This window comes from Orycteropus afer, unplaced genomic scaffold, assembly GCF_000298275.1.
Source record: "Orycteropus afer afer isolate SDZICR_OR568_19922 unplaced genomic scaffold, OryAfe1.0 scaffold00238, whole genome shotgun sequence".
Lineage (NCBI taxonomy): Eukaryota > Metazoa > Chordata > Mammalia > Tubulidentata > Orycteropodidae > Orycteropus > Orycteropus afer.
In genome coordinates, this window is record NW_006921825.1 from 5232017 (window position 1) to 5249533 (window position 17517).

The following is a 17517-nucleotide window of genomic DNA, read 5'->3' on the forward strand; positions in this document are numbered from 1 at the left end:
CAGTAGTTAAAGCAGTCGGCTGCAAACCAAAAGGTTGACTATTCGAACTCACTAGCTGATCTGTGGGAGAAAGGTGAGGCTTTCTGTTTCTGAAAAGATTTACAGCCTTGGAAACTGTATGGGGCGATTCTACTCTGTCCTATAGGGTTGCTATGAGATGGAATCTACTCAATGCCAATGGGTTTGGGATTGAGTTTTTTGTATAATATCAATATTGTCTGCTCCTAGAATATTTGGCAGAACTCAACTATAAAACTCTCTGGGAATGGAATTTATTTTGTGGCAGATATCTATCTAATGGTTAAACTGATTTAATTGTTATAGGTCCATTCAAAGTATTAAGTTATTTTTTAAATTTATTTTTTTTCAAGTTAGATTATTTTAGAAATTAGCTATCTATTTATAGTCCCAATTTTATGAATTAAAGCTTTTTACAATATTCTGCCTTTAAAATAACCCTATTATTTTAGGAGTTACAGTACTCTTTCCATTACTAATATTTTTGCATCTTTTCCATGTTTCTTTATCTTCCCAGAACTTTTCTGTTTTATTAATATTTAAACTGATGATCTTTCATCTATATTATCTATTTTAGCTCTTTTATTTTTTTTTTTTTTTTTAGAATTTGTTTTTTCCTAACATCTTGATTTGTGTTAGTCTATTTTGTTCAGATTTTTTCTACTTTAATGACCAAGTTTTATACTGTTTTCTTAATGCTATAATGTTATAGTATTGTTATATTATATTGTTCAGATGGGGAAAACAAATGCGAAAAAGAATACTGGTTTGTCTGTTACTGCTTCTGCAAAAAACAAGTCATATGCTATTATTTTAGCTGTCCAATGCTACATTGGTAAGAATGCTTAAGAAATGCTGAGAATGAAAACCAAAAATATTACAATATTCTATTAAACCATAAACATGAAGGGACACATGTATAACTGTTTCAGAGAAATCTTGAATGATTGCTTGTCTGTTTATTCCAAATCACTGAATTTCTTTTTTAACATATTGTGGTGGTAATGTTTGTGTGTCAACCTGGTTGAGTGGCTGGGCAGCTGGTGGTAGTTATTCCCCATGATGAAACTGGCAATCAACTCCAGGGTGAGACCTACCACAAGGAGCAGCTGAGTAGCTGCTTTTGGGATATTGTCTGCTTCCCGTATATAAGAAGCAACTTTGGGAATGGTCTCTAGCTTATGGCACCTTGAACCCTGCATGTAGCCATGTCATTATTCAGTAGCCTACCATGCTCTGATGACTTTGGGACTTAAAATGAACTTGAATTAATGGCCTGCCATGTAATTTGGTAATATCAGGACTGTGTCTTTTTACTTGTCAATGTTGGGCTTGGCAGCCTCAGCAGCCAGCAACTGTATGAGTGAAGAAAACCCTCTAGCTTCAGTGGGCCAGGAGCTGGAGGCAGAGCTAAAGTCCAAGGCTGAGGGGCTTTCACCCAGCCCTTAGAGACTGACACTTTGAACTTGGACTTAAAGCCTCCAAACTGTAAGAGAATAAACTCCTGTTTGTTAAGGACATCCCATGTGTGGTATATTCTTGTCAGAGTGGCACTAGGTAACCAAAACACATATTTACTCACTTATGTGTGCATATGTTACCATTTAAAAGTATATAACTGTAAAATCTGTCTTTTTTCACTAAATAGCTAACAGGAGTTCCTATAACACTCCTTAGTATACTGCACCCTCCAAAAGACAAAGTGGGAGAAAATCACCAGGTAGTCATGCCCTCATCTCACTCTATGTAAATTAACCCAGGACATAGCTATGACGTGGTGGTCAAAACTCTGGAGCCAGGAAAGTAGGTTCATATTTTTTTGTCATCTTAGGTAAAAAGTTTAACCTCACTAAGCTACATTTAACCCTATAAGAAAGGGAGATAATAATAGTACCTAGTTCATGGAGTTACTTTAGGATAACATGAGGTAACACATGTAAAGTGCTAAGCACAATGTCTTGAACACAGCAAACACTCCCTAAATGTTAACTATTAGTACTGTATGTGGGTTTTTTTTTTTTTTTTTTTTTGAAATAAGTTTATGAGGGACAGTTGTGACATAATGGAGAGAACATTTGACTTAATAAACATCTGAACTGGAATCCCTGCTTTGCCACTTACTAGATGTTTTATCTTGGGCAATTCAGTTAACCTCTCTGATATTTAAATTCCTCTTTTATAAAATACCTGCCTTCAAGGGTTGTCATGTGGATTAAATGACATACTATCTGAGAAAATTCTTGGTAAACTGTCAATCAGCATTTATTGTGTGTTTATTAACTAAGAAAAGAAACTGGCTACCCATTGCCTTTGAAAGATAAAAGTTCTTTTTCTAAGCAAGAAACTAAATAATGGTTTATCAAAATTCAATATTGTCTAGCTTTGAAAATGTAAGTTTTCAAATAGCAAGAATAAGAGCGATACACTCAACTACCTTTAACGGAATAAAAGCATCGACTTAAACTGGTTCTAATATTTCTAGATCCAAGGTTTGTTGACAGAAAAGATACAAGAATTCAAAAGCAGCAGAGGAGAGAAGGGCACAGGGAAATCTATCCTACTGATATTTTCATGTCCATAGTGTTTTAATGCTACGACTGCTGCAAGCCAAATGTGCACTAACCTTGGCTTCTCTTTCAGCATCGATTATGCCTCCAGTTTGCTCCTGCAGGAGGGCATATGCCCTTTGGAGGGCCTGGTATTCTTTTGTTAATTGTCGAAATCGTAGCTCAGATTCTTCAGCTGCTAAACTCTACAGATTAAGAAGACAAAAAACAATTATGCTATGTTCAGGCCTTTTGTTCAATGTGAAATATTAATATTTTCCTACTTTTTAAAGAGATGTTAATGGTTTGTTTGATTTTGCATTCTGTTTGTTCCACTTTTAACTCTAAAGTGTGTATGGATACAAATGTTGTGAGTAACACTTTCAAGATGAACACTTCAGAAATGCTGTTGTGGTTAAGTGCTATCAAGTCAGTTCTGACTCATAATGACCCTAATATAAAACAGAACGAAAGAGTATCTTGTCCTGTGCCCTCCTCAAAATCATTGAGATGTGTGAGCTCATTGTTGCAGCCACTTTTTCAATTCATTTTTTTAGGATCTTCCTCCTTTTTACTGACCCTTTACTTTACTATAAGAGTTCTGGTGGTGTAATGGTTAAGGGATTTGGCTGTTAACCAAAAGGTCAGTGGTTCAAATCCACCAGTTGCTCCAAGGAACAAAGATGCACCAATCAAAGAAGCAGACAGCTTTTGTAAAAATTCACAGGCCTTGGAAACCCGATGGCGGCTGTTAGCAGTTTTTTTTTTTTTTTTTTTTTTTTTTACTTCACTAAAGTATCATGTTCTCTAGGAACAGGTCCCTTCTCATAACAATGTCACAAGTACATATAACAAAGTCTTGCCATCTTTTCTTCTAAACAGCATGGTGGCTCACTTTACCCAAGACCAATTTGTTCATTCTTCATCTGGCAGTCCATGCTATATTCAATATTCTTTGCTAACACCATAATTCAAATGGATCGATTTTTTCTTTCAGTTTTCCTTATTCATTGTCCAGCTTCCACATGCATATGAGGTGACTGAAAATACCATGGTATGGATCAGGAGCACCTTATTCTCCAAGGTGATATCTTGCTTTTTAACACTTTAAGTGGTCTTTTACAGAAGATTTATGCACTGCAGTACATAGTTTAATTTCTTGACTGCTGGTTTTGTGGACACTGGTGGTAGATTCAAGTAAAACAAAATACTTGATAACTTCAATCTTTTCTCCTTTATTATAATGTTGCTGATTGGTGCAGTTTTGAGGATTTTTGTTTTCTTTATGTTAAGGTATAATCTATACTGAATATTATAGTCTTTGGCTTCTTCAGTAAGTGTGTCAAGTCCTTTTCATATTCAGCAAACAAAGTTGTGTCATCTGTATATCACAGGTTGTTGATGAGTGTTCTTCAACTCTTTGATGCTGCATTCTTCTTCATATAGGACAGCTTCTCAAATAATTTGATAGCATATAGATTGAATAAGTATGGTGAAATAATACAATCCTGACGTACACATTTATTGATTTTAAACCATTTGTATCCCCTTGTTTTGTTTGAACAACTGACTATTGGTCTATGTACAGGTTCCACATGTGTTCTGCAATTGAGTGTTCTAGAATTCCCAGTCTTTGTAATGGTATCCATAATTTCTTGTGATTCAAACAGTTGAATGCCTCTGTGCCGTCAGTAAAACACAAGTAAACATCTTTCTGGTATTCTCTGCATTCAGACAAGGTACATCTGATACCAACAATGATATACCTCATTACATGTCCCCTTTTGAATCCAGCTTGAAGTTCTGGCAGTTCTCTGTCAATGTACTATTGCAACTATTTTTCAGTTATCTTCAGCATAATTTTACTTGCTTATTACTAATGTCTTGTTTGATAATTTCTGCACTTTTGCTTTGAATGGGCAGTAATATGGATCTCTTCCACTCGGCCTTGTAGCTGTTCTCCAAATTTTTTGGCATAGATCAGTGTGTGCTTCCAGGGTTATACCCATTTGTTGAAACATTTCAATTGGTATTCTGTCAATTCTTGCAGGCTTGTTTTTCATCAGTGTCTTCAGGGCAGCTTGAACTTCTTCAAGTTCCATTGGTTCTTGATCATATACTACCCCCTGAAATGACTGAACATCTACCAATTCTTTTAGGTACAGTGACTCTATGTATTATTTCCAATCTTCTTTTGATGCTTCCTACATCATTCAATATTTTCAATATATTGAAACTTAATATTTTCAATATATTGAAACTTAAGGCTTGAGTTTTTCCTTCAGTTCTTTCAGTGTGAAAAATGCCAAGCCGTTCTTCCTTTTCAGTTTTCTAACTGCAGGTCTTTGCATATTCCATGATAATATTTTACTTTCCCTTTTCAAATTGACCTTTGAAATCTTCAGTCCAGCTCTTTAACTTCTTCATTTCTTCCATTTGCTTTGGCTACTGTACACTCAAGAACGCATTTCAGAGTCTCTTCTGACACCCATTTTGTACGATTGTAGAAAAATCGATTCATATTTTAATTAAAAAGCATTTGCATATCTATACATTTCTGTTTATTACCTATTTGGTCTTGGATTTTAGTAGATTTTAAATCCAAATTGGAAGAAATTTCAGATTTTGGATCAAAATTTGGAAGAAATTATGCTCAGAATTTCAATCTCACATTTTAATTAATACATTCATATAGAATAACTTCTCAAATACATTATTAAAAACATAGTTTCACAGTTTTAAGTCTCTAACTTTAGAGCATAAGAAAATCACCAGAGATTTTGTGAAAAGTGCAAATCTGGGAGTGAGGAATTCCCTCTTCAAGATCATGAGTCAGGAGTTTTGTTACGTTGTTGTTGTTGTTAGGTGCTGTCTAGTCGTCTCCGACTCATAGCGACCCTATGCACAGCAGAAAGAAACACTTCCAGGTCCTGTGTCAGCCTCATGATCCTTGATATACCTGAGCCCAACGTTGCAGCCACTGTGTCAATCCATCTCATTGAAGGCCTTCCCTGTCTTCATTGACCTTCCACTTTACCAAGCATGATATCCTTCTCTAAGGAATGGTTCCTTCTGGCAACATGACCAAAGTAGGTGAGATGAACTCTGGCCATTATTGCTTCCAAGGAGCATCCTGGCTACACTTCTTCCAGGACAGATTTGTTAGTCCTTTTAGCAGACCATGGTATTCTTAGCATTCTTCTCCAGCACCACATCTCAAAAGCACCAACTCTTCTGTTGTCTTCCTTATTCATTGTCCAGCTCTCACATGCATAAGAAGTGACTGAAAATACCATGGCTTGGGTTAGACACACCTTAGTCTTCAAGAACACATCTTTGCTCTTCATCATTCAAAAGAGGTCTTTTGTAGCAGATTTGTCCAATACAATATGTTATCTGATGTATTGACTGCTGCTTCCATTAGTGTTGATTGTAGAACCAAGTAATATGAAGTCCTTGACAACTTCAATCTTTTCTCCATTTAACGTGAAGCTATTTATTGGACCAGCTGTGGAGATTTTTGTTTCCTTTATATTGAGGTGTGATCCATATTGCAGACTGTAGTCTTTAATCTTCATCAATAAGTGCTTCTAGTCATCCTCACTTTCAGCAAGCGAACTTCTATCATCTGTGTATCGCAGGTTGTTAATGAGTCTTCCTCCAGTCCTGATGCCATATTCTTCTTCATATAATCCAGCTTCTCAAATTATTTGCTCAGCATACAAATTGAATAAGTATGGTGAAAGAATTCAACCTTGATGCACTCCCTTCTTGATTTTGAAACATGCAGCATCCCCTTGTTCTGTTTGAATGACAGGCTCCAGATCTATGCACACATTCCTCATGAGTACAATCAAGTGTTCTGGAATTCCCATTCTCAATGTTATCCATAATTTGTTATGACCCACACAATCAAATGTTTTCGTATATAAACATAAGTAAACATATTTCTGGTATTCTTTGCTTTCAGCTAAAATCCATCTGACATCAGCAATGATATTCCTTGTTCCAGATCCTCTTCTGAACCCAGCTTGCATTTCTGGAAGCTCTCTGTCAGTATACTGCTGCAACCGTTTTTGAATTATCTTCAGTAAGATTTTACTTGCATGTGATGTTAATGATAGTGTTTGATGATTTCCACATTCTGTGGAATCACCTTTCTTTGGAATGGGTACAAATATGGATCTCTTCCAGTCAGTTGGCCAGGTAACCGTCTTCCAAATCTCTTGGCATAGTCAAGTGAGTGCCTCCAGCAGGGCACCTGCTTGTTGAAATATCTCAATGGGTTACAAGTCCAGGAATTATCATTGTAACTGAACACCCACCCACCAAGATCATTCTGATGAAGGCAGACCACTGAGCACACTTTGCTAAATGCTGTCTAAAATTGTATCCAAAAGTATTCTAAGCTTATTCTTGGTTCACATCTTCTGTGAATGAAAAGTTTGGGATAGTATTTTTTATTTTCAAAAAAGTCTTCTAGTTACAGAGCTGAAGTATAGAGAAGTGTCTAAAAGGGCCACTTGGCACAGATGCAAGTATTTTCCAAGAGGTAACAAGTCAAGAGTGGTTTTAAAATCAGTTACTATTATCAGATCAGGAACTCTAGTAGCGTAGCGCCTAAGGCACTTGACTGCTAATTAGAAGCTGGCAGTTCAAACCCACCAGCCACTCTTTGGAAGGAAGATGGGGCAATTTACTTCCGTAGTGATACTGCCTTGGAAATCCAAGGAGGGGTTGCTATGAGTCGGGTCTGACTGGATGGCACATAACAACAACAACAACAACTATCAGATCACTTTGTGTTGTTCATGAAAGAGATAAAAAAGTGAAATGTGTATTCCATTCTTAAAAAGCAAATTGATGACAATATCACAAAAGACTAGATAACTGAAAAAGCTTACTTCGTCCAAGTCATCATCAGGAGTAGCTGGTGTCCGGTCTGTTCTAAATGAGGCCATGGATGATGTCTCTGAATCCATGGAGTCTTCATCATAGCCAATAAATGGGTCCAGAACAGGCCGCTGATGAAGGAAAGTATATATTGACTGACAATTAAAATTGGAAGAAGTTGCTATCTTACTAAAACACTATCAACTGGCATAAGAGCAAATGAACAGAGAATAAATAGATCCTTTAATGCTTTATTGATTAAATTAAAGTATTAGGCATGAGCATAATAACTTCAAGAAATGTTTCACTTCCTTAACAAATCAAGGAAGACTTATTAATATTTGCCACTCTTCAGGGAAATATTGGATATTAATGTTGCATTTTATGCTAAGAGTCTATGTAGTTTAGTTGTCTCAGTGTTTCAAGTATGATCAAGAGATTCTGAAAGCACAGACCTCTATGTGACAGGAATTTTCAGATTTGAATTCTTATCATCCAATTCCATACCATGTTGGAAAAATCGGGAAAAAACAAAAATACAAGAAAAAAAAAACACCCAGAAAAATTAAAAAAAAAAAAAAAATTTGTGGACTTTAAGAGATTATAGAAACATTGGTAGAATGAGGTTATCAATATCACTAATATTTTCCAAGCAAAATATGAAAATATATTAATCAGTTATAAGGTGGGCATCAAATTCTAACTTTACTCTCTTTTTCAGAGAAAGACATCTGGTAGAATTGCCATAGGAAATCAAACCCTGATGGGTTAAAATCCACAGAACAATCATTTTTAGGCTCCTGAGAAATGACAATAGAAGAGCTTGTCTTCTAGAAAATGAAGCCCATGGTTTGCTGCAGACATCTGATTTATCACATCTTCACAGGAAGATTCTTTGGCAAGCCTCACCTCTCCAGCTGTGTTTGTGGCAATTTTATGATAACCTAGTTTTCTCATTACCTTAATTGGCTTGGAACTTCTTCTATGTTTTCTCCTACGAATAAGCTTTTCTCGGTCCTGGAAAACAAATTAAAGGCCTTTTCAATTCTAGCGATGATGCATATTTCCATAGAGTTGTTTGCAAAGACAGAGTTGTTTCATTATTTATGTTTAAAGTAAGGTTACATTTTTTATAAAATTTTGAGTTTGATACTCAAATATGGTCAAAGTAAGAATATTCTATTGCTAATCTATTTGTATCTGAGAACCTCACAGCAGGAAGTGCACTGTGTTAAACTAATCACAGTTCTTTGTTTTATACTGAAAAATAAGCCAGCTCTGAAAATAGTTATTCATACTCCCCAGAGCAGTACTTCAGTTTTCACAGACCCCAAATTAATTAAGTATTGAAAAAGAGATCATTTAACAGTATTGTAAAACCTCATTCTTTTCATTTAATCATTTGAAAGGCATCAAGGGCTACATTTAGACAATTCTTAGATCCCTGTTCTTCCTTGAAGATGGAAACAGAGGATCTACTTGTTTGACTGAGTCACTTACTTTTTTGTTGTGTGGCTGTCATTGGAATTTCCTGGGACACTAAAAGAATAACTAGAAATAATTATGGATTTCTTGATTCCATATTGTTATAAATAGAGACACTTTTGAAATTGGTATCGATCTACATAGTACTCCATATAATTACTGTACAGATTCAAAGGGAGATAGAAAAAAAGATCACCTATGTCTCCCTGAAAGCCTGGCTGGTCAGTATGCCTAAACAACTCTAAATGCTGTGAGAAACCCCCAGCTCAATCTCAGGATCCTCAAAGCCAGGCAAATTCCTGGACTAGAGCATCTGTGAGATGTAGGAGTTATCACGGATATGGAAGTGGAGTGAAAGGCATAGAGCTTCAGGTGACTACATTTGATAAATAAGCTAGCTTAATTAAGCCAATGGGGTTTAAGCTTTTAACTTTTATATGTCAAAATATTTTATCATGCAAGCTCAATATATCTGAAACTTAAAAACTGTATACATTATGTATTTAGATTATCCTTTTAGTATACACATTATAACATACTAAAGAGACATTTTTGAAAGGGTGAACCATAAGTAATTATACACATAAATTATAATCTTTCCATCCCTCATATACCTGTTCACCCTGCTCTGAAAATCATTGCCTAAAATTCCCCATCACTAGGTTCCTAACTCTCAGGATATTGGCTTGCCCTGAAGTAAGAGGGACCATATATATTATTCACAGAATAAAGACAGAGGCAGAGTGGAAAACACAGTGGCATCTAGCGGTTTCAGTCCATCTTTGTGGACAAAATACACCTTGGCCTGATGCAAATGGGAGTAATAGCAGCTCTGCTTACATTAACATGTACTGAAGTATTGATCAAAAAAGCTAGACTGGAATTTATGTTGTTATTCTTTCAACAATTATTTATTGAACTGTAACTATATGTTAGACATTGTACTATGTGTTAAGGGTGCAAGAAGAACATGGTCCTGTCATTGTAGGCAAAATACTTAATCTCTGAGCCTCAGGATCCTGTTAAACCCAAAAAACTAAACCCACTGCTACTGACTCAATTCCAGCTCACAGTGACCTTACAGGAAAGAACTGCCCCATAGGGTTTCAAAGGCTGTAAATCTTTACCAAAGCAGACTGCCATATCTTTCTCTAGCAGAGCAACTAGTGAGTTTGAACCACTGAACATTTTGGTTAGCAGAAGAGTGCTTTAACCACTGCATCACCAAGGTTCTTTAGTATCCTATTTTTGGAGGGCAGTTACAACATAAAAGCACTAACACCCTCCCTACCTACCTACATAGCAATGAATTTGGAAGTTTTCTGTAATGTTCTTTGCAGTTATTGTTACCAAATTAGTTAAAAAGAGCTACAGTTATAAAAGGGTATAAAGCACTTTAATAATGTAAAATAATTTTGGAATAGAGTTTCTGGAACATATTTACATTTTGAATATATGAACTTGGGTCTCTGGGGTTAATCCAAAATTATTATGTGCTTCCAACACCTGTTGATTTATCACTACTTGTCCTTGGACACAGCTTAGAGTTTAGAGATTGATCAAGACCTACCCTTGTGAGTTCATCAATGATGTTCTGTTGCTCAATGACCTGAAGCTTTAGAAACTCTGTCTCTTGTTCTTCATTAGCTTGGTCAAGGTCATTCAGAGATTTTAGTTTCTTCAAGGGTGGATGGGATGTTATTTTTTCTCTCTGAATTTGAAAAACAATATTACAGATGAAGAATATACAGGTGGAGGCTCTAAATATCATGAACTTCAGTTGTTCACATAAAATATTTGTAGAAACTATATGAAACTCCAGCTAGATTTGGAAGTTGCCTCACTTGAATACACTATCACTAACCAAAACCCTTAAATGCATTTTATCTGCTATGGTAAGTCAAAATCATGGGGGATTATTTGCAATCTGCATAGCTCTATAGTCTGTGAAGAAGTACATTAGCACATCATTTGTCCATGCATAATAGAAGTGATGTTATCTATTTCCCAACTATCATGCAAGATCGTAGTGGGGGAGGGGTGCCCACCAAGCAGCTCTGTCAGAGCTTGGTAGTGAAATTCTTGGAAGGAGGTTTGTGTGGCTGAGGAGCTATGTTGAAGCTTGGCTTCTCCATTTCCTTGCTTTTGGAGAGTGTACAGATTCCTGGAAGCACTCTTACTGTTCAGCAAATTTAAAAACCCCATAAAATTCAGAGCAAGCAACCTTCTCTTGCTTTCTTCCTTAAAGGCTCCTTGCTTACATAAGGGAAAATCCAAACTTTCACAACCAGGACTGTGTTTTAAAATGAGCTGAAAAAAAAACCCCAGGAAGTCAGGCAAGCTCGAATTCTGCAGAAGCTGTGATACACACCATTTCTGAATTTTCCTTGGTAATGGCTTTTAGTTTCTCTTCCATCCGCTGCAAAGACACCATCAGTTCATCATTTCTCTTGGCAAGGCACTTGTTCCTTTCCAGGAGAGGTTTACATTGTTTTTCAGTTTCTCGAACACGTTTTAACTAGGAAGAAAGAAGTTACAATTTGTCTCCTGTGTTTAGGGGGAGGTAGGCATAGGGGAAGTGAATTGGTTGGGGGAGAAACTCACATATCTTGTCAGCTTGACTATGTGTCTCAGGGCTGACCAGTGACATTTCAATCCACTGTATAAATTGATTGCTTTGTTTTCAGTTTCTTCTAGTGTATTTTCATCATAGTTTTCATAACCCTCTATCAGTATATCACCTTAAAGGAGGTGCTGCAGAGACAATGGTTGTAGAAATGCTCACTGACAGTAATTGCTCTCCCTGCTCCCCCTTGCCTCCTTCACCCAGTGACCTCACTGTGCTCAGTCATATTCTCACCCTTGTTCACATAGCTCCTCTGAGCCAATGACCTTTCATTGTCTAAGAGATAGAGAGGCTCATCCAAATCACACTGCCACTAAGTAACGTAACCAGGACCTGAAGCCAAGCCTGGCTGTCTCCAAAGCCCAATATTTTCACTGGGGATTTTGCTGATGACTCACACTAAGGCTGTTTATTTACTTAGAACATTTTATTATATTTTAGGTGAAAGTTCACAAAGCAAATTAGTTTCCCATTCAACAATTTATACAAAAATTGTTCTGTGATATTGGTTTTCAGGCTTTTTACTTTTAAGGAAGTTTAATTGAAGAAAAAAAAAGTTCCACAAAATACAAATTTGAAATTACACTGACATTTGTATTTAAGAACATCTAATTCTCACCAAGCTGAGGAAAAGTATGATGATATTGTTAACCAGTGGCCGTCTAGTCCAGTCTGACTCATGGTGACTCCATGTGTGTCAGGCAGAAATGTACCCCACAGTGTTTTCAATGGCTGAATAACTGATATTTCAGCAGTAGAGTGCCAGGTCTTTCTTCCAAAGCACCTCTGGGTTCACTTGAACTCCCAACCTTTCGATTAGCAGCTAAACACGTTAAGTGCATCACCCAAGGATTATTATTATTTTGCTGTTTTTTAGTTACTATCAAGTCAATTCCAATTTATGGTAATCCCATGCTTGTCAGAGTAGAACTGCTCCACGGGGTTTTCAAAACTGTGACCTTCTGGAAGTGGATGGTCAGGCCTGTCTTCCAAGGTACCTTTGGGTAGGTTCAAACTGCCAACTTCTCAGTTTGTATGTAGTTGAGCGCTTAAGTGTTTGCACCACCAAAGACTCCTATTACACTGTTACCTACCCAAAATTAAGAGTGCCCATACATACACTCTAGTTTGCCTAGTTAGCCTAAAATAAAGCAGGGTTTCTCAACCCTAGTACTACTGACACTTTGGGCAGGTATTGTTTGTTGTAGGAGGCTGTCCTGTGCATTTTAGAATATTTAGCACATCCCTAGCCTTCACCCACAAAATATGCCAGGAACAACTCCCCAGTTGTGACAACCAGAAGCATCTCCTGACATTGCCAAAATGATTCGTAGTTTGAGAACCACTTGTTCAAGTTTATTAATGTCTTGTTCTTGTTGTTATTTGCCATCGAGTCAGACCTGACTCATAGCGACCCCTCCTTGGATTTCTGAGGCAGTATCACTACAGAAGCAGATTGCCTCATCTTCCTTCTGAGGAGTGGCTGGTGGGTTTGAACCACCAGCCTTCTGGTTAGCAGTCAAGTGCCTTAGGCACTATGCTACCACAGCTCTTATGAATGTCTTGTGGTAATTATTAATAGTATACCCTCTCAATCTCAAAACTCTCCCATTTGTATGGCACATTTTATGAGCACCCAACACAAAATGAATTTCCATTTAAAAATTCATTAGATTAGCTCATTCTTTTCACACTAGTGATTCTCAATGTGAGAATGTATTTTTTTGGGGGGGGTGGAAAAAAGGAAAGGAGAGAAGTGTATCAGAATACTTAAAGAGCTTTTTAAAAGCATTCATTCATGTTCTTGAGAATCTAACATTTTGCTAAATGCTGGGGTAGGAGACTTAGCTACCTATGAATAGTTGAAAAGCTATTTTGCACACAAATTGTTCCTGACATTGTCAGGCTGTTTATTTTTAAGGAAGTTTTACTGAAGAAAACAAACAAACCAACCCACAAAACAGAAATTTGAAATTATATTGACATTTGTGTTTAAGCACATGGCATTCTAACCAAGTTGAGGAAAAGTGTTATTATTTTAGACTCTGCCTCTTTTCTGAAGGTCAGTGACACATTTGAAATATTTTAAAATTTACTTAATCATGCTAATTTTAGAAAATAAAGATAAGCACAAAGAGAAGAAAATATGCATAACTCCACCACACCATACACCAATAACAACTGTCCCATAATATCCAACAAAAACTTCCTTTTAAAAGATATACCAGAAAAAATCTGATAAGAGTTTAACTAATATCAAACACAATGACTTTAAGTCAAGAAATATTACTAGAGGTAAGAAAAATATTTAATAATGATAAGAGAGTCGATATACCCAAAACAAATATAAACCTTAATTTATATACATTTAGTAGCATAACCTCAAAGCTTTTAAAGTAAAATTGGCAAAACTAAGAGGAGAAATAGATCTGCTTCTTGGACAAGAAGACAAAAATATTTAATTGTTGCCATGTGCTCTGAAGCAATAAACTATTCCCCAAACCAAACATATTGCTGTCGAGTCAATTCTGACTCAGAGCAACACTATATGACAAAGTAGAATTGTCCCATAAGGTGTCTAAAGCTATAATACTATGCTTGGTAAAGGGTCAGTGAAAAAGAGGAAGACCCTCAACCAGATGGGTTGACACATTGGCTGTGATGATGGGCTCAAGCATGGTAATGATTATGAGTATGGCACAGGTAATGGGCGATGTTTCATTCTTTTGTACACAGGGTCACTATGAGTTGGAACTGACTTAATGGATCTAACAACATCAACAACAAAAATCTTTTCAGAAGTAGACTGCCACAACTTTCTCCTGTGTATAAAATAACAAACCAAACTCACTGCCATCAAGTCGATTTGACTCATAGTGACTCCTCCTTGGGTTTCCAAGGTGGTATCACTACAGAAGTAGATTCCCCAACCTTCCTTCTGAGGAGTGCCTGGTAGGTTTGAACCTTCATCCTTCTGGTTAGCAGTCAAATGCCTTAGGCACTATGCCACCAGATCTCCCAAATAAGACTATTATCAAACTTGATCTAAACTATATCAAGCAATTGATATACCTTTTCCTCATGTGAACATGGAATATTCTTAAAATTGATCATATATTAGAGTCACAAGGTAAACCTTAATAAATTTTGAAGAAATAAAGTAATATAGAGTGTATTTTTTGACTGTAGTGGAATTAAGGTAGAAATAAATTACAAAAAGATAGATTAAAGAAGAAATCAGCTGAAATTAGAAAGATTTTGAATTAAACAGCAATATAAGTATGACATCAAAACTTGTGGGATGAACCAAAAGCCATCCTTGTTGTTACTGTTAGGTGCCGCTGAGCTGGCTCTGACTCATACCTTAGAAGGACACTTATGTCCTCAGGTAGATATATTAGAGAAAAAAGATAGGCTAAAAAGAACTTCTTTATAGCAACATATACCATTAAGAATGTAAAAATAAAAGACACAGAGTAAGATATTTGCAATCTAAATATCCATAAGAGGACTTGAAACATCTTAATATTAATAAGAAAAACAAAGGCAACACAATAGAAAATGGGATAAAGACTTAAACAGGGTAATCACAAAGAGGATACACAAAGGTCCAATAAACATCTGAAAAGTTACTCAAGTTCCTGAGTAATGAGGAATATACAATTGAAAATCACTATGAAAACAGACTTCACACCTGCCAAAACAGTGTTGGTAAAGTGTGTGGGATATTGAAACTCTCATATGTGCTTGGTGGGAATGTAAATTTTTATAACAATTCTGGAAAACTATTTGGTAGTATCTAATTAAACTGAACACATGAATACCCTGAGGTCCAGTTATTCAACACCTTTGTGTATTTCTACCAGAAATGGACACATCTTTTTCACCAAAAGATATGTAGCAGCAGCATTCTTAATACCTTAAAACTGGAAACAACATAAATATCCATGAACAATAGAATAGCTAACTATATTGTGGTATATTAATTGAATACTATTAATTTGGATGGCAGTTAACAATAAAACAACAAATAGAGAGACGGAAATGAATTAACTGCTACTATATGCAATACAAGAAGCTCTGGTAGCATAGTGCCTAAGGCACTTGACTGCTAACCAGAAGGCTGGCGGTTCAAACCCACCAGCCACTCCTCGGAAGGAAGGTTGGGCAATCCTACTTCTGTAGTGATACTGCCTCGGAAACCCAAGGAGGGGTCGCTATGAGTCGGGCCGACTCGATGGCACATAACAACAACAACAACAACATATGCAATACAATGGATGAATCTCACAAACACACAATGTTGAGCAAAAGAAGCCACACACAAAAGAATAAATATTGCATGATTTCATTTACACTAAGTTTTTTTTAAAGGAGCTCTGGTGGTGTAGTGCCTAAGGCATGTGACTACTAACCAGAAGGCTGGTGGTTCAAACCCACCAGCCACTCCTTGGAAGGAAGGTTGGGCAATCTATTTCTGTGGTGATACTGCCTCGGAAACCCAAAGAGGAGTCACTATGAGTCGGATCTGACTCATAGTGCATAATTGGCAACAAATGTCTATGCAGAGAGACATCAGAATAGTGCTTAACATAAGGAAAGAGATAGTGATTGGCAGAGGACAGCAGAAGGGGAGGCTCTGAGATGCTGATAATCTTCCATTTATTCATCTGTGTGGTGACTATTTGTATGTGCCACTTTGTAACTATTTATTGAGTATATTTATGATTTATATACCTTTACCTTGTACTTTGATAAATATGTTTAAATATGAAATAAATACAAAATGTGAATATAAAATATAAAATTAAAAATTGATTATAACTCACCAATTCATTTCGTTCATCTCCAAGCAAGGTATTCCTGTCTTCTAATTTTCTTATTGTGGCATTCAATTCAGCTATTCTCTTTTGATTTCTTCTTAAATCCTATACATAAAAATTAAGTTGGATGTTTCATCAATAACACTTTTCATAAAGTTTTGAAATAATCCTTATAAAAGTAATAGGCTGAGTTTTCTTTATCTGGCTCATAAGGTGATAGTAAAATGTTCTCTTTTTTGAGGAAGTATAAATATTTGCCCTCTTCTAACTTTCAATATGACCATTTGGGTTAAAAACCAAGTTAGGATGAAATCACAAATGAATTCTATGTGGCAACTACTCCCTGGAGCCCAGACTCCTCGCAGGGCGAATGGCAGAAGTTGGACCACCTTATTAGAGCTGTGTGCTGGGAAGCCAAGGCCGTGTTGTGATTCCATAAAGTTCAAGGAGGAACCCTTGCATAAGGGCTGCACATGGCTTCCCACAGCTCAGACAGCTGTCCTGCCATTACATATAGTCACAGTGGAGATGTAGAATGAGGCTAGGGATGGACTTTGCAAATTCTTGTCACTACTAGAGAGGGAAAAAAAAAAAAAAAAACTAAGTCAGATAAGGTCAGTGTATTACCTTCACAAATAAAAGACAGTCATTTATAGGGTAGCCTTCACTGATATATGCAATTGGATTCCCTGCTGGCAGAATTGCCATGGACCACCTTACACACAGCAATCATGGCTTAATTATATGCTCTAGAGTCCATATGACCATTACAACCACATACTTGCACTTCTGTTATTTTACACTTTGATAGGGCTATACTGTTGACAAAGCAGTTTTACATACATTATATCCTATCCCTAGACTCAGCAGAAAAGTGAAGATTCAGGGAGGTCATAATTCATTCAAGATCTCATGTCTAATATCAACAGATCAATAACATGTGTTAAATGTCAAAGACTGCTCAATTGTTACACACTGCCTCTTCTAATCCTTTAAAAAAAAAAAGTTTTCATCAAGTTGGTTCCAACTCATGGTGACTGTCCCATGTGTATCAAGAGTAAAACTGTGCTTCATAGGGTTTTTAACGCTGATTTTTTAGAAGCAGACCACCAGGCTTTTCTTTTGA

At 36.5% G+C, this 17517-nt stretch overlaps 1 protein-coding gene across 1 annotated transcript in view; it reads right to left on the minus strand.

Moving 5' to 3' along the window:
- The window catches only part of JAKMIP2 (janus kinase and microtubule interacting protein 2), an 85795-nt gene that overhangs the window by 35175 nt on the left and 33103 nt on the right, over positions 1-17517 (minus strand). Inside the window, exons 4-9 of the mRNA XM_007949133.2 lie at positions 16398-16496; positions 11314-11460; positions 10513-10653; positions 8418-8474; positions 7469-7588; positions 2642-2770 (exon numbers count right to left, since the gene is read on the minus strand). Coding sequence (XP_007947324.1) covers positions 2642-2770; positions 7469-7588; positions 8418-8474; positions 10513-10653; positions 11314-11460; positions 16398-16496 — 693 coding nt within the window. The remainder of the gene's footprint in view (positions 1-2641; positions 2771-7468; positions 7589-8417; positions 8475-10512; positions 10654-11313; positions 11461-16397; positions 16497-17517) is intronic.